The 24,352-nt window shown below is 41.9% G+C and overlaps 1 protein-coding gene across 2 annotated transcripts in view; it reads right to left on the bottom strand.

Annotated features, from left to right (window-relative positions):
* The window catches only part of LOC136866449 (ATP-binding cassette sub-family C member 4), a 431,945-nt gene that overhangs the window by 88,493 nt on the left and 319,100 nt on the right, over positions 1 to 24,352 (bottom strand). For both annotated transcript variants that reach the window (XM_067143403.2, XM_067143404.2), the window contains one exon: positions 10,420 to 10,645. In XM_067143403.2, the coding sequence (XP_066999504.1) occupies positions 10,420 to 10,645 (226 nt within the window). The remainder of the gene's footprint in view (positions 1 to 10,419; positions 10,646 to 24,352) is intronic.

Here is a 24,352-nt window from a genome sequence, read left to right on the forward strand (position 1 = left end):
ACCCTGCCGGGAATCGAACCCGGGACCCCTGTGGCCAAAGGCCAGCACGCTAACCATTTAGCCATGGAGCCAGACGTTCATTATGATGGAATGATGTGATATGAAAGAGACTTGTTTACAGTTGCTATTACGTATCATTTTCATGTTACAGTTTCAACTCTGGAGTGTGACTCGTCGGGGATCAGAAATTTAGATGGGTACTTTCCACATCTGCTTCAGAAATATGAGAGAACTCACTCTTCTCTTTTTATTGTAATACTCTTCCGCCGTTTTCCCCCACACCCTGATGTAGTCGTGGGTGCGATGGTGCGTCGCGCATGCCAACCTGGTCCAATTTTATGGGTGAAATCCTTCCTGGCGCCAATCCTATGTGGACGGATGTATTCACTGTTCTATGGTACTTGATAGTCTAGTGTGTTGTGTGTAGTTGAAGACGCGGCTAAAACACCGGTCGGGAATCGAATCCATGACCCTTTGAATCGAAGGACTCAACGTCGATCATTCAGACAAGGAGCTGGATTCATGAGGGAATTGTTTAAGACAAGGTATTTGGTTTGTGATGCCCAGAGTGATTAGCTGAGTGGCTTATCTGTTGGCTTCTACTTGGACGGCCGAGAGAGTCAAGAAAGGCAGCTGACTTTGAAACCCGGCTCTAAAATGATGCAGGTTAACCCTACAAATACCTAATAGAAGCTAAAGAAAGGACTGAGTCATTTGTCCTGAGATTTTACAGACACTATCAAAGCATTTGCACTTGAAAAATCTTGGCGTAAACTGTAATCGAGACAGGCGTTACCAGACCCTCGGGCAATAACTTGCCGGTTATAACGTACAACAGAATGTGTATGTATGAAAGTAACGAATTTGTTCTGGCCCATGCCAGAGGGCATAGTGCACTGTAAACAGTAGGTCTCGTCAGCAAAGGCAGAACAGAATATAAGACGCACTGAAAAAGGTTGATTGTCAAATGTAACATGTTATCTCTTACTAAAATCCAAACATCTTCTATGCTGGAAACCAAAAATGTACGCGTATTCTACTCGATTCAATTGTATATATGTTCAGTCCTCAGCCCGAAGGCTGGCTGGATTCTCAACAGATCTACCATTAGCTGCCATAGATGGCCTAGGCATCAATGAAGAGGCATACTAGGGAATGGTTTTGGCACAGTCTTGAAGGAGGAGTACACGATGAAAATAAATAAATAAATAAATAAATAAATAAATAAATAATGGATCGTGTACAACAGAAAAGTCACAATCTTGGCATGGAAATTAATTGGAGCAAGACAAAACTAATGATTGTCAACAAAGGTGCAGAGATTCAGCTGCCACAGCACCTGAACAATCTCAATCAGTTTCCTTATCTTGGTTCAATAATCGAGGATACAAGTAGCTGCGAAAAAGAAATCAAACGTCGTATCATTCTAGGACGTACAGCTATGGCAAAATTAAAGATGATCTGGCAAGATAGAGCAATATCTATGAATACGAAGAAAAGATTAGTCCATTCGCTTGTGTTCTCGTTTTTCCCGTATGGATGCGAAACTTGGACCATAAAAGCTAAAGACAGGAACCGAATCAACGCCTTTGAAATGTAGTGTTGGATAAGGATGTTGCGAATACCGTGGACAGCCAGGCGAACAAATGATTCTGTCATCAGGGAAATTGTAATGCAAGAAAGCCTATACCAAGTTGTGTACCAGAGAATCCTGCAATTCTTTAGTCACATTATGAGAAGAGAGGATGACAACCTGGAAAAATGAATTGTCCAAGGAAAAGTTTCTGGCTCAAGGACACGAGGACGGGTCGCAAAAAGATGGGTTGATCAAGTAAGAGAGATCATGGACTTACCATGGAGAGTTACTGTCCGAAAAACGCAAGGACGTAAAGAATGGTATCAGCTTATAAAAGAAACAATAAAGTCCTTGGGTCACGATACTCAGTCATGAGTGGAACGACTGGATAAATAAATAAATAAATAAATAAATAAATAAATCCAAAACAAAAGTAATGGAGTGCAATTGAACGAAGGCAGGTAATACAGGAAATATAAGATTAGAAAATCTATCTTAAGGAGGTAAACTAACGATGGCAGAAGTATGGAGGACATAAAATGCAAACTAGCACAAGCAAGGAAGGTCATTCTTAACAGAGGAAATTTGCTCAAACAGTGATATAGGAATCAGATATTCTTGAAGACCGTTGTCTGAAGCGTAGCGCTGCATGGAAATGAAACATGGTCAATAACACTAGCTCAGAAAGAAGGAGAATAGAATATTTTGATATGTGGTGTTACAGTAAAATGCCTAAGGTGAGATGGGTAGACCGAATCACGAATGGAGAGGTACTGTAACGGATTGGTGAAAGGAGAATGATTTGTCGAAACTTGACCAGGAGAAGAGATAGAATGACAAGACAAAGACAAAGACACCTCCGTACAGGCCATGAAGGCCCTTGGAGGAGTGGAAGGTAAAGGCTTCCACCATTGCTAACAGCGGCACGTGATAGGGTAGAGTGGTTAGCTCTACGCCCGGCCGTCTTTGACCCCAGGAATTAACCTGGTACTTATTTTTTGTGTAGGCTGAGTGAACCTCAGGGCCGGAAGTGGAAATCTCGTTTCTTAAATTTTACGACTTCCTGACGGGGATTCGAACCCACGTCCTTCCGGGCGAACCGACCACGCCTTTACCGCCTCGGCCAGGCAGCCCCTGATATAGAATGATAGGATACATTTTAAGACACCCAGGACTTGTTCGTTAGTAGGATTGTTTTTATTTTCTTTTTTTAACGTCGTACTAACACATTGAAGATTTTCGACGACGCAAGGATTAGAAACTTCTAGGATTGGGAATAAAGCAGCCGTGGCCTTAATTAAGGTGTAACCCCAACATTTGCCTGGTGTAAAAATGAGAAACCACGGAAAAACATCGTCAGGGCTACCGAAGGTGGGATGGACAGCGAGAAGATATTTGAAGTGAAACCATTAGGTGGCTGGGTGATGCAGACAGAAGTGCAGTATCATGCAACAATCACAACGTTTGATGTACAAGTAAGAAACACGCAACCACTAACTAACTTGAGTTAATTATTATTGACGATGTGCGTGGTGCTAATAAATGCTAATGGAGATAAATACCAGACTAGTAAAACTGTAATTCGTCGTCTTTCCTGGACATGAACACTGCCGTTCATCACTTACACCAGTTTGCACAACATCCAATGAGTGCTGTATTAGCATCGTGACGTGCAATTCAAGTTAATATAGCATACATTCGAACAGATTCACAACCGGATTTCAATTAATTATTTCGAAACAACGTGTTACAAACACCTTTTATTCTTAATAAAATGGCCAATCAATTGTTCGGAAATGTTCAAATATTCTGAATATGAATTTGTACAAACAAAAAGAAGAAACATAGACAAGATTGTCTCCAGCCCCAGGAATCTTCGACCTTTTCCTTACAATGTAAAATCCTTCGCAACGCAATTGACAGCTAAGTAACATGTAAGGGTATTTCTAGAAATATGTGGGCCGATATCTACAACTAGAAAAATACATTTAGGAATTGGGGAGAGACAGTCACAGTTTCAATCTGAAGAGAAGTAAGGAGATTCTCACGGAATATGTGAGGAAATGTTAAATATCTTATTACTGTACGTTTAGAATAATTACCATATGATTTTTGTAATTCTGCAGCAAACTTCCGTGACAACTTTGGCCCATCATTAGATCCTCATTATTTTCATTAGAAACCTACAGTTTCGTTCTTAATAACGAGGGATTTTCGACGGACAATTAGCGAACTCTTCTGCTTAATCTCCTTGGTTTTCATATGAAAACAGTACGCGAAAGTTCAGCATTCTGCTACTCGGCGTCTTTCAAAGCTGACCAATGAAAGCGATTGTTCGTCCATTTCTAGGATCGTAGTATGTAAGTGCAAAAGGTTTCTAGAGGACCCACTGCAATCGCTGTTGACGATTACGATGCCAGATACCATACCACCTGGACTACATTTACGAAATATAAAACATACGCCTCAACCCAGGATCGACCCCTCGACCTCCTGCATGCTAACGGAAAACTATCCACTGCACCAACTGCACAGCACGACGAATATGTGCTGACAGAGGTAGTTACCCTACATGTGGTTACAAGCGTTGCCAGATTGCCACTCTTCAACGTCCTTTTTCTGCCGGATATACTCGCAGGATGAACTTTTGTGAGAGACATTTTTTTATTGCTGGCATGTAAGGAGTCGCGGTACGACGCCCGAGTGCGCGAATTTCGGTTCACTCTGTATAGTATAATGACATCCGTAAAGAGCCTCGTCTCTGATTGCAGTTCATTTACTCACATCATTTATGCATAAAGTGTAAGAAAACAAAGGCCCAATAATACTGCTTTGAGGAATTCCCCCTCTTAATGATCACAGAATTAGTTAATGCTTCACCGATTCTAATTCTTCACCCTCTCGAGCTCCCCTTCATTTTGGTTTGAGGTGACTACGTTTTGTAACTGATTTTCTCACTTCCGTAATGTTTTAAATTTCCTCATTATACGAGTCACCTCCACAGTTTGGGACGGCTTTATTCATTCCATTCCTGAACCGCTCAAATGACTGGAAACAGGTTGTGGATTTTAATTTTCATGTATTCGGCTTGCTAACAAATTGAGAGTTGCAGTTCTATTTTCGAGAAATACAGCCACGCATTGCCACACTTTTGCCTAGTCAAACTGCACTCATGTTTGCCTTATCTTGACAGTCTTAGACACTAACGAAGAGTCATTCGTTTTGTTTTAAACTAATTTAAAGCCTCTATTTTAGGAAAAAGCCCCGAAACTACAGGGTAGTCAAAATAAAACTGGTTCAGGAAATATTTATAAGACTGACGCGGAAATGACTCTTGAGGAGAATTGCTCATCACAGGAAATGCTGGAAAGCGTGATTTCGATGCAACAATCGGTTGCTGTCACATGTCTGCGCGTGCGCATCTCCCGAGTACGTCGCTGTGTCAATGCGTGTGAGTGAGTGAGAGGAGCAGACGTGTTCAGTGACCAGTTGAATGCAACAAAAAAATGGTGCTCACGATAAAACAACGCGTGTTCATTGTCGAGTGTTATGCGAAACACGATTCGAGGAAAACCTGTGCGAAAGTGTTTGCGCAAGAGTTTAAGACCGGAAGTGTTTTGGCGAAACCTCTAGCAAAGACTGCAATGTAAAACTTACGTGGCCAAATGGCGTGAAACGGGCTCTGTAGCGAATAAAAACCGTAGCTACCCGAAGAGAGTTCGAACACCTGAAAACATTGATCGAGTGAAGGAAAGCCTGGAAAGAAGTCCGACAAAATCTCAAAGCCGTTTATCTGTATAAGTGAGAATTAAGAGAAACATGATCAAAAAGGACCTGTAAAAATTTACTGTTGTGCATACTTTGAAGCATCCAGACGAACCTTCGCCTGTTGAGTTCTACCGGTGATTTCTGAGTGAATTGGAGTCAGGAATTTTGGATCCTCAATTTTTTATTTCTTCAGATGAGGCCATTTCCAGCATATTGATTGATTGATATTTGTTGTTTAAAGGGGCCTAACATCGAGGTCATCGGCCCCTAATGATACGAATGAGACGAAATGAGATGACAAATTAAAAGTCCAGAATCCTCCACTGACCAGAATTCAAAGCGTGAGGACGAAGAATGAATGGATGGATTGATATGAAGTTGAAACGATCAGTGGATCCGACCCACAGTGCCTCACATGCACAGAAGCTGGCACAAAACAACAATAGTACGGACCAAGGGACTGCTTCTAGAGCACGATGCTGAATCGATTAGAATATGCTCGTTCTCGAAACGGGTCCAAAATTCAGGTCATCGGTCCTCATAATGGTATTTATCGCTAGAAATGTAGAACCATGGTATTTCCCATGTTGCGCTACTAATCAGGAGTAGCGTAGATCCGCGATATTCCATGCATTATGGTACGACTTACAGGTAATGAAATTCGCACATGTATTACAGACCTAATGTGTTTTCGCACATTGCAGCGCCCTTGGCAGGCAACGCAAACCTATGGTGTTTATCACCTAAGTGTACTAACCACAGGGATTCGTACTATCCCGTGGTGTTCCTCATATAGTGGGTACTACTCATAAGCAAGCCAGAACCACGAGTTCCTTCATCCCATGGTGTCGCTCATGTAGTGCCACTAATCACAGGTACTGTAAAAGCCGTCGTGCCCACGTTTGCTACTAATCACAAACCTATTTGGTACCCAACATAGTGGTACTACGTGGAAGTAAAGGCGACCCATGGTGTTCCCCGCGTGGTGGTACTAATCACAAATAGTTTCATGGTTATAATTTGATCATCCCTTGGTCGCCCCTTTTAGTAGCCTTTTACGACAGGCAGAGGATACCGTGGGTGTATTCTTCGTCTGCGTCCCCCACCCACAAGGGGCGCATCTTCTTTGACGTTTATTAACAAGGGCTAATCCCGCATCAGTCCTGTTGTAAACATTTTCTGGAGCAGTTTTGTTTTGCACATTTAGGGCGAAAGGTAGCAGGCCACAATCGGGATAGACACTGCCAGCACAGAATTTCGAACTTGAAGTCTATGAATACTGGGACGCTTTCGTCAGTGGCAGATTGTGACCGAGATCTGGCAGTGGATTTGAAACTATGCTTGGAATGCTTTGATTCACAGGAACTCTTAACATTAACGATCAGAGATGTGTAATATTTATTAGTGTAGGCCTAACTACAATATATTAAATTATAGATATTTTTCCTTTGCCTTTTTCTGCAATGTCTAGTAGTAGGCACTTCGTATGTATCTGGTGCAGTTTTACAGCTGACGCCAATCTCATGTGGAGGAATGTATTCTCTATTGTGTATTTCTGTGGTGCATGGCATTGTGTGGTGTGTTGTGGTGGGTGGATGTGAATCAAGAGGTGCGCATTAACCACACACAGTAAGATCCCTGGTCCGGAAGGGAATTAAAACCGGAGCCTTCTGAACCGTAGGCCGCTACGGAACTGGACAAACGGCAGATGGAAAATGAGGGACATATAACAGTAAATGAAGATATTAGATAACTCTGTCATAATGTAATGTAGGTCAATAAAATAAAGTGCAGTTTATGACTGAAATGCAAGTAACTTTAACAATAGTTATAGAACGTGCGTCACTTGCCTTGACTCGATTGTTCCTTTCACTTACGCGCTAAAGACTTCTTTTTGTCACATCCTTTAGTGGAGGAAGATAATATAAGACATCATTCTGTTCATTTAAGTGTATTCCCAGGATTTCTTCTGTCTTAATATTCAAATTCGCTTGGAAATTAAGCTACTGTCTCACGTATGCACATAATCTGATCAATAGCTCTGTTAAACTTCTCTCTGAAGGAACCACCACCAACACCACCACCATCAGAGACCTTTGTTTCCTACGATTTTTATCGCGATAAAAATGTTTCAATGTCCTTTCTGGTTCGCCAACCTCTCCACTCATTACTACGGCGGTAACTAGTTGAATTCTCCTGAATCCGCAAGGTCATCCACGAATAAAGATAGGCACTCCCGTTCGAGAATCGTTGCACTGACCAGAATAAATGTGTATAAGAAAAGATATACGCAAGATTGCGGCATTGACTTTTCCTTGTTCAACTGTATCAAAATTCCGGCTATCACAGACACTTCCCTTGTGACATTTTTAAATCAGGCTATAGTGTATCTTCGAAATTCTAATTCATAACGACTGATGTACACATCTGAGGCCAGCTTCTTCAGAGTGGCGAGATGCATGATTTAGACGACAGCAAATGACGTTCTCCCACGGGATCTCAGGATGGATCCTGTTACAGACACTACGACCAGTTTGAACCGCTTTGCCTCATTATGATATTTTGTGTCCGGCTCCATAGCTAAATGGTTTGCGTGCTGTCCTTTGGTCACAGGGATCCCGGGTTCGATTCCCGGCAGGGTCGGGAATTTTAACCACCATTGGTTAATTTCTCTGGCACGGGGACTGGGTGTATGTGTCATCTTCATCATTTCATCCTCATCATGACGCGCAAGTCGTCTAAGGGAGTCACATCAAAAGACCTGCACCTGGCGAGCCGAACATGTCCTCGGACACTCCCGGCACTAAAAGCCATACGCCATTTCATTTTTTCATGAGATTTTGTCATCATGAACAATTTCCGAGGAACGAACGTCACCATACAACTCGATAGCAAATAGCCTGAAAAGATCTGGTTTCGAGGTTGATGGGGAAGTTCGCTGTCTTGCTGCTAGACATGGCGTACGTCGCTGAGATATGACTGCAATTGTCAGAAAGGATGGATCTGGGTAGTATTTCACCCAACCATCATGTCTGAGAAGGATCTAGAGCAGCCACATAGAATGAAACTGGAGAGGGAAATTATTATGAATCTACAGTACCTTACCACAGCATCAGTGGGAGTATCTAGGATACGGGGCTGACTGACGGTAGGGGAACAATAAAATTCCCGGTAGGCACTTTCAAGATGTACAGTCACTCAAAAAATGAAGGCATGGTATTGTATAAATTCTTCGTAGGTAAACTTATTCAGGTAAAAATGGGCCCTGAAGATATGTTTGTTGTGGGTATCCTCAGGGTTTGTACCTACATGGGAGCTGAATTATATTTTGATATCAATTAAAATTCTGATAAAATATTAAAAGCGAGGAACATGCAATACCATGTGCTCATTCTTTTTTTTTTTTCGAGCGACGATACAAAATACATCTAAATTTAATATCCGACACTGCTGTTACCATTCTGAAAGGTTCAGAGTTGTACCATTACAGTAATATCTAAATAATTTTAAATGTTAAAATGTATCTTACACTACTTTGTTAAATATTGCTTCCGTGTTTTGTAGTCCGGCAATATCTGATGAAATAAATTTGGATAAAGATTTCTGTTGCACAAACCTCGCCACCCATCAACACAGTGCATTAGAAAATCTAATCCCTCGATCGATTATGGATTACGTATTGAATTCATAATAAAAATTCTGGTCATTTTCGAATTCCTTGCTGGACCATTTCATTACCGCGGTATGGGACAACTGCTTCGTGAAACACAGGGCTGAATCACACGAGAGGAATAAACCGGCCACAAGTGAGGCATTCTTTTTGAGCACGTTTTATTGCCTTTAACCATGACGATTGGTGCACAGCGCAGAATGGGCTGGCACACGAGAATGGGAATAAACTTAAATGTGCTCTCATTTTAGAATATCTGTACATTTCTCGCTATTTACATCTTATTTCTTGATCATGATTATATATCACTGACAATTTTATCCAGTTGCATGACTCAATCCACGTTAATGAAACTGTCATATCAATCAGCTTTTATAAATGCGTTCCAGTTTGTAGTAGTAGTACTTGTTCAAGTTTTCGTGTTCTTTTTATGGATAATTACACTTTTAAAAAGCCTGCTATCAAGTGCCTTATGGTACAGAAAGTCAAACTGAATAAATTTGTATCTTTCCTTTTATTTCTAACATTTTATATGAGTGACAGTTTCAAACGCCATATAGAGTCAAGAGACTTACATAAATGAAAATAATTAGAATAGACTATAGCACCCCACTAATTCCCCTAGGCAAATTATGAGAATCAATTGAATCTCACGAGGAAATCACACGAATTGTCCCGTTCTCTTTGACGTACAATACGGTGGTTGGGGGCACAAGTCCTGGAAACTGTTTCTTTTTGCACGAATGTAGAGTCTACCAGGCTTGAACGCATCGTAAGTTTTATTCATTAGTCAAGTTCAAGCGATTCAATGTCAAAAGAACAGCTAAAATGTTACAAATATTGTAAATAATGTAAAAATGTATTAACATTGTAAACAGAAAAAACAACAAATAATAAATTATTTGATGTATCTAAAAAATAAATATTGTACCAAAACATGAAATTAAAAGAAAAAAGAAAATCAAGGCCGAATTCGAACTCGAAAACTTGCAGTTTCCAATGCCAATGCGCTGGCGATAACGCCACGGAGGCAAGTCGGAAATATCTGCGGAAATAAGACTACAGAGTTTTAAGGATAGATTTTAAACGTTAAATTGTTCTAGAAAAGCACATGGTGACTTCCCCTTGTAAGCGTGAATGAAGTCTTCAAAAACTGTTAAAAAGCCATTTTGACCTTCACTTTTATATACTTTTAGTCATCAAATGTCATCAAATTTAAATTTATGTTATTTTCTGAGACAGTGGACACATAACTTTACCTTGAACGGAAATGGTAATGAATGCAGAAGATGAAACAGAAACCCACAATGGTGATTTCAAAGTAGCATATGGCGCTATGTTGACATGTCTCTTACACAGAATGTATCATTTAAATTTTATAATTTTTGAGGCAGCATAACCTTACCTTGAACGGGGATGGTAATGCAGAAGATGAAGCAGAAACCCACAATAGCAGAGATGCCCACATAACGCCACAGGCAGTAGATGACGATTGGAACCTGAATCACGCTAATCCACATCCAATGCAAGTACTGAGGTGCCAGATCGAAACGGCTGACATCGTTCGACATCAGATTCACTATTTGACCAGTCGCTGTCAAGTCCATGGCGGATCGGCTCAATCGAAGGACCTGGAAGAGGATAAAAGTTCTTTTATACAAACATATATTGCAATCCATATTGGAAATATTTACCGTAGGTGATCTGCAAACAGAAAGTAATAACACTGATATTTACAAGTTTACATGCTGACCTAAGTAATAGGAAGTGATCTGTTAATCAAAAGCAGAGAAGCTGGAATTCTATAAGACTCTGAATCTTAAGAAGTAAGCTACGGGCCCTACAATCTTACTGTGATCTATTGGCTCGAGACCTTTGAAGTACGAAAAATGCCACGTTCTTAGATCGGGATTCGAACAATGGCCATCTCGATGAGAATATTGCGACCTGTTTTGGTGAGTTAATATTAAATGCAAAACGGACATGTCTTTACACAATAATTTCAACTGTTGCTAAGTATAAAAAGGTTTTCCTTTTCCTCATCTGTTCAGCGTCCAGATCCATGGCTAAATGGTTAGCATGCTGGTTTTTGGTCCAAGAGGTCTCGCAGGGTCGGGATTTTTACCTTAATTGGTTAAATCCCATAGCTGGGTGTATATGTTGTCTTAATCATTAGAAATCATCTTAGATAGGGCCCCATCCTCATAGACGCGCTGATCGCCTATACGGCGTCAACTCGAAAAGACTTGAACCAGGCTTTTCCGAAGGCCACACGCCATTATTACCAACATCTGTTCATTCAAACAGAATTCTCATTCATCCTATGGAATGTGTCTCCAGACATCCCTCTTCCGGGTTTTGGGGCTCACCTGGTCTAAAAGAATTTTAATCAAGTCTACTCGATGTATGGCGCCAACACCAAACGTCAAAAGCATCACTCCTCCTTCCGTCTTCCTTGGGATCAATTTCACACTTACAAGAACAACGAAGAGGTGTACCATGTTTGTTTGTAAGACCGACAGAGGTCGCTCTCGGCAGCTCCAGTAAATATCGATCTAAAGGTATTAAAAAAACTCGCCGAAAAGTGAGAGGTCTCGTAAGTGTATAAAATACGTTAAACTATAAGCTCAATCAAATTACAGAACAAATCTCTAGCTGGTAACAGTATCACTTAAGACAGTAGGATTATCCCTTAAGGGACACTATGCCGCCGAAAAAAATGAAATGGCGTATGGCTTTTAGTGTCAGGATGTCCGAGGACAAGTTCGGCTCGCCAGGTGCAGGTCTTTTGATTTGACTCCGGTAGGCGACCTGCGCGTCATGATGGGGATGAAATTATGAAGAAGACACATACACCCAGCCCCTGTGCCAATTATGGTTAAAATTCCCGACCCTGCCGGGAATCGAACCCGGGACCCCTGTGACCAACGGCCAGCACGCTACTCATTTAGCCACGGAGCCGGATATTATGCCGCTAATATTAAGAAATTGCTGTCAACAGTAAAGAACAGATCGAAATAACTACTCCTATTACTACTTTAAAAAACCTCCGTGGCTCAGGCGGCAGCGCGCCGGTGTCTCACCGCTGAGTTCCGTGGTTCAAATACCGATCACTCCGTGTGAGATTTGTGCTGGACAAAGCGGAGGCGGGACAGGATTTTCTCCGGGTACTCCGGTTTTCCCTGTCAATTCATTCCAGCAACACTCTCCAATATCATTTCATTTCGTCTGTCATTCATTAATCATTGCCTTAGAGGAGTGTGACAGGCTTCGGCAGCCGGCACAACTCCTATCCTCGCCGCTAGATGGGGGCTTCATTCATTCCATTCCTGACCCGGTCGAATGACTGGAAACAGGCTGTGGATTTTCATTACTACTTAAAAATTAGTTTATATATCTCATTCTCAATCCTTGAAATAACGTTTTGATAAAGATAATGCCACAATATCAAAGAGACTTCCATTAACAGTTAAACGTCACGGGTTGTTTGTTGGAAGATTAGACTAGTGTAGTCTATACCCTGTGTAAGAGCACAGAGCGGATGTACAAAATCACCATGACTGATGTTCCCGTCAATCGTGCCCGACTGTGAAAATATTCATACCTCTTAAAATTGCAGTCTTTCATTGTGACATCCCATGAATCGCTCATTTGCTGTATCCAGTAAAGAAAATGTTAATGAAAGTGGTCTGGAACTGGTTCCCTACGAGAATATATTGTGCGAATATCTGAGTAAGTAATGCAAGGGAAAGTCACGTTTGATGAACACGATATGTATCTCATTCATGGTACGGTACTTCCATTGTTTAATGCAGTAAGCACTTTACTGGAGGATTTCATTTATTGTAGTAAAGAGAAAACAGGCAATGAAACCCCGTTATTACGTTCCCGCTTTTAACGTTATCCCGGTCATTAGGCTCTTTTTATGCGGTCCATGGAAGTTTCATATAATTCTGCTTACTACCGTATAATAACGCTTCAAAAATTCTGCTTCTGAGGATCAGTGTCGACCTCCGTATCCCTAGATAGCGGCGTCTGATATTTCAAGGGCGGGAAAAAGTTCATTCGTATGTCGTATGATGTCGGCATGTAAAAGATCTCTGGTGACGCATTTGGTGTTTACCCGACAAAATTCATTAAAACTCCTTCATAGACGCCCAAAAGAGATTAGTTTTACTCTCATCTAGTATTCCTGGAGTAAATCGGAACGTCAAAAGTGACGAGCAGACAGCCAGATGGCGTCAAATTAAAAAAATCTGCACACGGTAGCTGAGGCCATACGATTATTATTATTATTATTATTATTATTATTATTGACTTCAAAATCCCGCTAATAACGCTCTTTTTCGGATCGGATATGAGTAAAAAATCTGAACAAACAGTGAAATTTCTAATGTTTAGAAGTATGGCGAATAAATAGCCGATATGCCCGTCTTCTTTTCCTACCGTTTTCCCCACACGTGTGGGGTCGCGGGTGCGAACTGCGTCGCACATGTGGATTTGGACCTGTTTTACAGCCGGATGCCCTTCCTGCCACCAACCCTATATGGAGGGATGTAATCACTATTGCGTTTTTCTGTGGTGGTTGGTAGTGTAGTGTGTTGTGTGAATATGAAGAGGAGAGTGTTGGGACGGACACAAACACCCAGTCCCCGAGCCAGAAGAATTAATCAGAAGCGATTAAAAACCCCGACCGGGCCGGGAATGGAACCCGGAACCCTCTGAACCGAAGGCCAGTACGCTGACCATTCAGCCAACGAGTCGGACAATAGTTGATATGCCTGTAATTTTTTTTTTTCATCTCTGCTGCATGAAAGAGATGTCACCCTCTACCCAAAGATACCTCCAACCAGCACCATTCTGGAGGGTGTATACTTAACGCCTTAACGGTACAATTTTGACACTCAAAAGAAACTCTGTCAATACAGAAGCTGAGAAATGTTAAGTTAGGGGATTTTGTGTCAGTTAACAACGATCTAATTATTTCAGAAACCCGCGATGTCGATGAAATTATTACGGATCATGCTGCCCCTACTGCCCAAGATGAAGACGACCAGGAAACTGAACCTGTAGAGGAAGATATCTCCAAACAAAACAAACCCCTCGAAGCAGTACACCTGCTTCAATAATTAGTGTTGCTCCTAGCGGTGTACTGAATGATGCTAATAGTTACTTGTACCGCATAGGAAATATTAAATTTCATAGTTGAACCAAACATCCCAAACCCCATGGCACTACAGCCCTTGAAGGGCCTTGGCCTGCCAAGCGACCGCTGCTCAGCCCGAAGGCCTGCAGGTTACGAGGTGCCGTGTGGTCAGCACGACGAATGCCCTCGGCCGTTATTCTTGGCTTTCTAGACCGGGGCCGCTATCTCACCGTCAGATAGCTCCTCAATTCTAATCACGTAAGTTGAGTGGACCTCGAACCAGCCCTCAGGTCCAGGTAAAAATCCCTGACCTGGCCGGGAATCGAACCCGGGGCCTCCGGATAAGAAGCAGACACGCTACCCCTACACCACGGGGCCGGCTTCACAATAGAACACACACAACAATAACATTCAACTACTTTTTCATGATAAATGAGATATTATTTGCATTTTCACTGTAACTATTTAATAGTGAAATGCATTTCCTACGAAGTTGTGTCAAAATTGATTTTCCTGTCTATAACGCTGTCCCGCTTTTTACGAGCTTAGGCTACACGCCATTGAGGAACGTATTAATGGGATGTTACTGTATTTTGTGCAGACGCAGGCAGTAATACAAATGCTGGTTCTGATAAACGACGAAAGTGGCGTTGAATTATCTTCTCATGCCTTCAAGTTTCATCATTAAGGAGACCAACAAAAGCATAAACCTTCCACGTGAGAAGTAGCATGTATCATTGTCATTATTAACACAACCGTAAAACACGAAAAAGGCTGATATTCTGCATGAAGTTGTGAATGGTTGGAGGTCTCTCGAAGGAACACAGCGATGCTGCAAGTGGGTAGCCTTGGGGAAAATGAATGATACGGACACCTTGAAAGCCGACCGTCGTGTGACAAAGTGGTTGACAGTGAAGGCAGAAGCATGCTGTGGGAAGAGTAATCAGCACACATTTTGATTCCATCTGTATACTAATGAATGTACCGTAAGTCGTTGAGTAGCAATGTATGAAGGAAAGTATAAAGCATAGAATTAATGAGACAGTTTCAGCCAAACTAGATATTCAAAACTGTATCAGAGAACCTGATAACCACAAAGATCCCTAGCAAAATTCCCCAAAGGGGCCGAGCATGAAGTTCGAAACTGGATCTTAGAAGCAGAACAGCAAGTGGAAGCAGGTTCTTATCCAGCGGGAAATTTTTCCGAAGTAATTAACTGTTTGTGTGGATTTAAACGTTTACTAAGAGTCCGAATTAATTTACCATCAAATTTCGAGGATGCGTTGAGGCAAATTTTCTAAGTATTAAGGAGGAAAGAATTTACAGGGTGTACGTAAATTCCAAATAAGTCCAAAACAAAAATAATGGACTGCAGTCGAACGAAGTTGAGTGATGCAGGTAATATTAGATTAGGAAACGAAGTCTTAAAGTAGATGAATATTGTTACTTGGAAAAGTAAGGAGGACACAAAATACAGACGAGCACAAACAAGGATGGCCTTTCTTAGGAAAAGAAATAGGAATTAGAAAGATGTTTTTGAAGACTTTCGACTAGAGCGTGGCACTGTACGGAAAATAAAAACATGGGCGATAACTAGTTCAGAGAGAAAGATAATAGAAGCTTTTGAAATGTGGTGTTACAGAAGAATGCTGACGGTGAGATGGATATATCGACTCACGAATGAAGAGTTAACGGAACTGGTGAGAGGAGATAGATTTGGCCAAATTTGACGAGAAGAAGAGATAGAATAAGAGGGCACATCTTAAAGATACCCAGGACTTCAGTTGGTTTTTGAGGGAAGTACAGGGGATAAGAACAGTAGGGATAGACCAAGGTATGAATATGACAAGCAGATGTAAGATACAGCAGTTATGTAGAAATTAAAAGGATAGCATAGCATAGGGTGGCATGAAGGCTGCATCAAACCAGTCTATGGACTGGTGACTCAAACAACAAAAACAACAACGTCTAGTAGACGAATAGATAACATTCTGAATAGGAACCCATGTCTGGAAACCTGCTGCATCACTCGGGCAGTAATTACGTACGTAGACCACTCGCTGCTTCTCGGCAAACCTGCTCACTAACACCTGTTTATCGAACGTCGCCACTGCCATAAGTAGAGAAAGGATTTTTTTTAACCCCGAATAAGTTAGAATGCAAACATATTTGAACAAGGCGCAAATGTAATCTAGCCGCTCTACAATTATGCCAGCGAGTTGCATAAGTTTTAGGGGTCCTGATAGTTCAGATATACCGAGCTCGATAGCTGCTGTCGCTTAAGTGCGGCCAGTATCCAGTATTCGGGAGATAGTAGGTTCGAACCCCACTGTCGGCAGCCCTGAAAATGGTTTTCCGTGGTTTCCCATTTTCACACCAGGCAAATGCTGGGGCTGTACCTTAATTAAGGCCACGGCCGCTTCCTTCCCGTTCCTAGGCCTTCCCTGTCCTATCGTCGCCATAAGACCTATCTGTGTCGGTGCGACATAAAGCAACTACCAAAAAAAAAAAAAAAAAAAAAAATTGTTCAGATAGCTAATATTTATGCAAATCTCACTGCAGAACCGTTGTGCGGGCTAGTATACACTTACGCTTTGGTTAAACAAATTTGCATTCCAACTTATACGTGCCTAAAATTCCTTTTGCCGAGCTCGATAGCTGCAGTCGCTTGAGTGCGGCCAGTGTCCAGTATTCGAGAGATAGTGGGTTCGAGCCCCACTGTCGGTGGCCCTGAAGATGGTTTTCCGTGGTTTCTGATTTTCACACCAGGCTGTTCCTTAAGTAAGGCCACGAACGCTTCGTTCCCACTCCTAGCCATTTCCTGTCCCTTCGTCGCCATAAGACCTATCTGTGTCGGTGCGACATAAAGCAACTTGTAAAAAAATATAAAAAAATACTTTAAGGAGCCATAACCTGCGCAAGCACCTCTTCCTCTGACTCCATCGGATTCTCGTAAATTCGACTCTTCATGTGGCTCCAAAGGAAATAATCCAGTGCAAATAATGACGCCGCAGACGTTGGATATTTAAACGCGCTGTGGTATTTTGCATGTAGCGGCGAAAATTTTAGTTTTCTATTCAAGATATTATCTACTCGCCCACCCCCCTTTCCCTTACAACCCCTCAAATGGTGAAATAGGAATTTAGATACATTATGTATAACTTATCAATAAAGAAAGTTCCAGTGAAGTGGCAGTACACGAAGGAGCCTGCTTCATATACAGTACATAACAAGCATCACCAATCTTGATTAATCGGAGGTCGTTGGTGTCTGGATCAATAAATGTCACGATTAACTGAAATAACCTAGATATTTCTTTACGATTTGCTTTACGTTGCATCAACACAAATAGGTCTTATGGTGACGATGGGACAGGAAAGGGCTAGGAGAGGGGAGCAAGCGGCCGTGGCCTTAATTAAGTACAGCCCCAGCATTTACCTGATGTAAAAATGGGAAAATACGGAAAAACATTCAGGGCTACCGACAGTGGTGTTCGAACCCATTATCTCCCGGATGTAAGCTCACAGCTGCGCGGCCCTGACCGCACGGCCAACTCGCCCGGTAACCTAGATACTGTACATAGGACAAGTTATATTCAAACCATGTTGTTAAGAACGAAACAGGTGTTTGACATGAATACTAACGTTAAATCGATTAATCTATATATATATATTGAACCATCCTGTTCATTGGGGCAATTGGATTAATTTTAGTATTGGATATTGGAATCACACAAGGCCACCCACGAAGCCAGTGTCTTACTGTAAATGTCATAAAGAAGTCCAGAAGAAGCGTTCTTGTGTGAAGTGTGTGCGAGCGTCATGATGAGAAATCTCCAGAAACCCATTAAAAGGAGTTATGTCCCAAGCCAAGCCTCTTGATGAAGATTGGGGACGCTTCCCAGATCCCGGCAAAACGTATATGAGGAGGGAAGAAAGAATTAAATTAATATCTTTGGTTACGGAGGAGTTGCATTGGATTTGAGACAAGAATTGCAACCTGTATAATTTCTGCTTTATGTTGAGATGCATTACGGCTGCATTCATTAATGCATTCGTTAATTAGAGCTCATGATATACTTAGAGCGGGAAAAGAATTTCGCGGGCGCGCGCGGATTGCACGCGACCAAGCGGCTTGATGACGCCAGCCGGGATTATAAAATAAGGCAGCCTGGCATATCAGAGTCATTCGTGGACAAGAAGACTGCTTGAACGAGTCGTCATACTGCGTGTCGGTACTGAGAACAACGCTTTGTCTTCGAGCAGCACAGACGAAGAGTACAGCTAGATCTGCGAGAAATCACCCCAGCATCAAGTCAGAACGAGTGTTTGACATCATCATTGCAAAGAAGCCACAACCAGGAGCTGAAGCCAACACGACAACGGGCATCGATCCAGGAACATTGGGAGCACCTGATCAGCACGACATCGAAGGGGACACCTTCCAACTACAGAGGGAGCTGTACGAAGACGCCACACAAGCAAGAATGTCTCCAAGTGGTCAACAGTATCTGCTGCCAGCTCCGCAGTCTATCATGATGTGGTAGATCCAGTGGTCCACAGGGATAGCCGCTCCGTTATGTCCCGATAAATAAGGTCAGAGCTTTCCAATTCTGTTTCAAGCATGTCATTTAAATTTAGATAGGAATATGGGGGCCGTCAGTCCACAGATTTGTTGTGGTAGGAAAAGTTTCGTTGTAATTTAGAGCTAGGCCTCAAACTCGAACCCCGTACTTTAAGATAGATGTTATTTGTAGAGTCATTGTTTGCGTGTTCATATTTCATTTTGATTGTGTTATTATAACGTACGTGTATTTGTAAGGGTCTGATCGAACCCATTTGGTCATAGGAGGTTAGTCTAACAGATAGGTACTTGTATTAGATCGCATTTAGGCATTTGTTTCTGCAGACGTAGATGTGTATAGTTGTGACCAAGACGTGATCAGTAATTCACCCAGATTCACTGATAGAGCGAGCGAGTCCGAATATTTAAGAGATTTGAGCCCATGAGAGGCAGAAGTAAGATTTGCAGTTGACATGAGAGAGCCCAACAATTGAGAGTTTATTGAATATATTTTGGAAATGCCTAGTATGGCCATGTGACGATCGCTTAATGATTAGTGTTTTTGTAGCACCAGGATTTAGCCCATGAGAGGCATAAGTAAGATTAGCGAGATTGCTGGAGATATTGAGACGAGGGCAGATAGCCCAGGTATATTTAAAAGAGGGCTTTAGCAGCTGATTACGTGAGGTGTTCTTTTGAAAGGCGAGAATTTAGCCTGTCGCCCATTTGAGCTCATAAATTAGGGGCTGCCGCAAGTGAAGTGGTGAGGGTGGAGGTCGTTGAGCTTGACGTCACAGGCTTGTGAGTTGGTTATTGTCGTCTGCAGTTTGTCAAGTGTGCCTGGGGGGAAGAAACGACCTTCATGTCTTGAAAGCAGGGAGAGATCTTTTGTTTATGACCTATTTGTTTTACGTAAAATTTTAACACTGACCCGTTTTATACTGACACCCATTTATATGTTGATTGTGTCCTTTTATATTGTTTGCATAGGTATCTTTGACGCCTTACACGTCATGGGACTAGGGTTCGTGACCGAGTCAGGTCATTGTAAATTTTGTGGTGATTTTTGTTTGCACCGGGGTGCGACGGCGTGAGGCATTGTAAATTTTATGGGAATCACTGTTTATGAGTAGTTATGCAGATATCCATCTTTCTATACTTCGTTACTTACACTATTGTAACATGCTTGTTGCAGTACAGCTGTTTCGTGAAGGCAGTGAACTGGTTGTCATCGGCTCAGCATCATTTTACCCTATCATATTGAAAAGCTCTTTCATTTGTAAATAATTCTATTTTGTGTAATAAATCCCTATTTGTTAAACTTTGAATGCAGCGATGTTTTCTGTTAGATATTTTATTTTATTTGATTTAGCGAATTCTTACCTGAGTAGGCACTTGTCCTGGTGTTTTATCTTTATGTTGCCCCGTTATACCCATGTTATCCCTGAGAAGAGCGCTTACCGGCTGAATGAAGAGGACTGTGTTCAGGTAAGACTATGTGCACCAGCTCACGTCTGTGAGAGTTCTTTCACTACTGTACTCTGGGTTCGAGACCGGCTTTCGCCTGGACGGAACTTTAAAGTGCAGTAGGGCACAATATATTATATATATAAAAGTCATTGTAAGTATGTGGGTGGGTGAGTTTGTACCACATCTCCTCCCAAACCATTGGAGCGATTTCAACCAAATTTGATACACTTATAACTTGGTATCAGGAGACAAACCGCGTGGGGGTAAGACATCCCAAACACCCCTGGGGGCGGGGGGACGAGGGGGTCACATATAAAAATAAATGAAAATAGTGTCGAATCCATACTTTTCGGGGTCGCTGAGATGAATAGTGACACTCCAATTTTTTTTAAAGTCCAAGTTCAGTCCCTTTGGGCTGTGGGAGAGGGGAGAGTGATATATATAAATAATCGAAAATAATGTCGAATAGATAGTTTTCAGGGTCGCCAAAGTGAATAGCGACACTCCGGATTTTTTGTATCAGGAGACAAACCACGTGGGGGTAAGACACTCCAGGAACCCTTAGGGGCGGGGGGCGAGGGGGGTCATATATAAAAATAAACGAAAATAGTGTCGAATCCATAATTTTTGGGGTCGCTGAGATGAATAGTGACTCTCCAATTTTTTAAAGTCCAATTTCAGCCCCCTTTGGGGTGGGGGCGAGGGGGGAGTGATATATACAAATAATCGAAAATAATGTCGAATACACAGTGTTCGGGGTCGCCAAAGTGAATAGCGACACTCCGGATTTTCAGTATCAGGAGACAAACCACGTGAGGGTAAGACACGCCAGGAACCCATAGGGGCGTGGGGCGAGGGGTTCATAAATAAAAATAAACGAAAATAGTGTCGAATCCACACTTTTCGGGATCGCTGAGATGAATAGTGACACTCCGATTTTTTAAGTCCAAGTTCAGCCCCCTTGGAGTGGGGGCGAGGGGGGAGTGATATATACAAATAATCGAAAATTGTGTCAAATACATAGTTTTCGGGGTCGCCAAAGTGAATAGCGACAAGTCGGATTTTTGGTATCAGGAGACAAACCACGTGGGGGTAAGACACCCCAGGAACCCTTAGGGGCGGGGGGCGGGGGGGTCAGATATAAAAATAAACCAAAATAGTGTCGAATCCATTCTTTTCCGGGTCGCTGAGATGAATAGTTACACTCCGAATTTTTTAAAAGTCCAAGTTCAGCCCCCTTTGGGATGGGGGCGAGGGGGGAGTGATATATACACATAATCGAAAATAGTGTCGAGTCCATACTTTTCGTGGTCGCTTAGGTGAATAGTGACATCCCGGAAATTTTTAAATTCCAAGTTCAGTACTCATCGGGGTCGCTGAGATGAATACTGACACTCCGGATTTTTACTATCAGGAGACAAACCACGTGGGGGTAGGGCACCCCAGGAACCCATAGGGGCGGGGGGCGAAGGGATGAGATATAAAAATCATCGAAAGTAGTGTCGAAAGCATACTTTCGGGGTCGCTTAGGTGAATAGTGACACCCCGTGATTTTTTAAGTCCAAGTTCATCCCCCTTTGGGGCGGGGAGCAAGGGGGTGAGATATAAAAATAATTGTATTTAGTGTCAAATGTACAGGAGACAAGCCACGTGGGAATAGGACACCCCAGGAACCATTAGGGGCGGGGGTCGGGGGGCTTGAGATATAAAAATCATCAAAGTAGTGTCGAATACATACTTTTTGGGGTTGCTGAGATGAATAGTGACACTACAGTTTTTTTAAGTCCAAGTTCAGACCCTTTGGCGTGGGGGCGAGGGGGAAGTGATATACACATGTAATCGAAAATTGTGTCGAAATCATAGTTTTCGGGGTCGCCAAAGTGAATAGCGACACTCCGGATTTTTAGTATCAGGAGACAAACCACGTGGGGATAAGACACCCCAGGAACCATTAGGGGTGGGGGGGCAAGGGGGGCCATATATAAAAATAAACGAAAATAGTGTCGAATCCATACTTTTCGGGGTCGCTTAGATGAACAGTGACATCCCTGGAAATTTTTAATTTCAAGTTCAGCCCCCTTTAGGGGAGTGATATATAAAAATAATCGTAATTAATGTCGAATCCACAGTTTTTAGGGTCGCTGAGATGAATAGCGGCAGTCCGGAATTTTTGTATCATGAGACAAACCACGTGAGGGTAAGACACCCCAGGCGTCCTTAGGAGCGGGGGTTGGGGGGCGAGGGGGCTGATATATGAAAATTATCGAATGTATTGTTCAATCCATACTTTTCGGGGCCATTGAAATGAACAGTGTAACTCCGGAATCTTTTAAACCAAGTTCAGCCCCCATCGGGGAAGGGGGGAGGTATAGAAAATGATCGAAAATAGCGTCGAATCCATAGTTTTCGGGGTCGCTGAGATGAATAGTGGCACTCTGGACTTTTAAAGTCCAAATTAAGGCCCCTTTTGTGGTGAGTGGTTAGGAAGGGAGTTAGATATAAAATAATCGAAAATAATGTCACATCCATGGTTTTAGGGGTCGCTTAAATGAGGAGTGACACTCCGGTTGTCGTATAAGTCCAAGTTGATCCCCAATTGCCAGGTGGGTGAGAAGGAGTCAAGAACAGAAAATATCCAAATGACCGAGATTAAGGATGTTTTTTGTACGTTCCAGTATAACTGTCAGCAGAACTTAATACAAATATTACCTACTACCTGAAAAAAAAAAATACTAAGGGGGAAAGACACCCCTCGAAGCCTTAGATAAGGGTACGAAATATAATTAAGACTGAAAATGACCGATATTAGTGTTGAATCCATACGTTTCGGGACTACGGGAACAATTTCAAACAAACTTGGTCTCTTATGACTTATTATCAGGAGACAAAGTGCGTGGAGGTATGACAACCCTAGCACAATTTATTAAAATTCGTATCCACCTTATTCAATACAAAAATGTTGTTTTATCATATATACATATATCATATATACATGTTGTAATTTCATCTTAACAACATTTTTGGTATTGAATAAGGTGGATACGAATTTTAATAAATTGTAATCTTGGTTCAATACGGACGAATAATGAAATTTATATACTTAACCCTAGCACACCTACGACGGGATGAGATGTAGAAATAATCGAAAATAGTGTCGAATCCATTCTTTTCGGGGTCGCTGAGATGAATAGTAACGCTCCAATTTTTTTAGAAGTACAATTTCTGCCTCCTTTCGCATAGCGGTGAGAAAAAGTGAAAAACAACATTTCGAAAATGACCGAGAGAATGGACGCATGTGTGTATACTGGACCTACTGTCTGGAGAAATATACCCTAGGGGTAAGAGACTCCTAGCCTCTAAAGTAGGGGCGAAATGTAAATATTAACCGAAAACGACCGAAATTTGTGTCTAATCCATAGTTTTCGGGGTCGCTGAGATGAACTGTAACACTCTGGATGCCGTTTAAGATAAAGCTCAGTCCTACTCGGCAGGCGGATGAGAACTGGCAAAAAATTGCCAACGTCCAAAGGGACAGAGTTTAAGGATGTATTTGTGTACGTTTTAGCATATCTCTCAATCACACTTGGTATACACAGGACTTACTATATAGAAAACATTACTGTGGAGGTCAGATACACCTAGCCCCCGCTGGTGTTGGGGAATGAGAGGGGCTGACGTGCAAAAATAAGGAAAATAACCAATATTAATGTCGAAATCCATTGTTTGTGTGTCGCTGATACGGACTGTGACGCTGTGGATAGCGTTTAAGTCCACGTTCAGCCTCCATCGAGGCAGGAGCTGAGAAGGGCTTAAAAGTAAATAGGATAAAATGACCGAGATTAGTGTTTCCTCGATAATTAAATAATCTAAAACTTGAAGTCAGATACTTCTAAATAACTCTAAAACTACATGATAAGTCGTAAAATCAACATCTCAAAAAGAATTCAATAAGCATTCACTTCGCACTTAACTAAACGGTAATACAAATACTAAAGATAAACATTCAAAAACTATCCGGGCAACGCCGGGTACTACAGCTAGTAGAAAATAAATTATGTACGGTACCGGTATACACATATCTTACTGAACTTATTTTTAACTCATTAATTTAACAATATTATGATGCAGCACGATCCAGTTATCTTTATTCCTGAAATAA

The sequence above is a fragment of the Anabrus simplex genome, chromosome 3 (genome assembly GCF_040414725.1).
Source record: "Anabrus simplex isolate iqAnaSimp1 chromosome 3, ASM4041472v1, whole genome shotgun sequence".
NCBI lineage: Eukaryota > Metazoa > Arthropoda > Insecta > Orthoptera > Tettigoniidae > Anabrus > Anabrus simplex.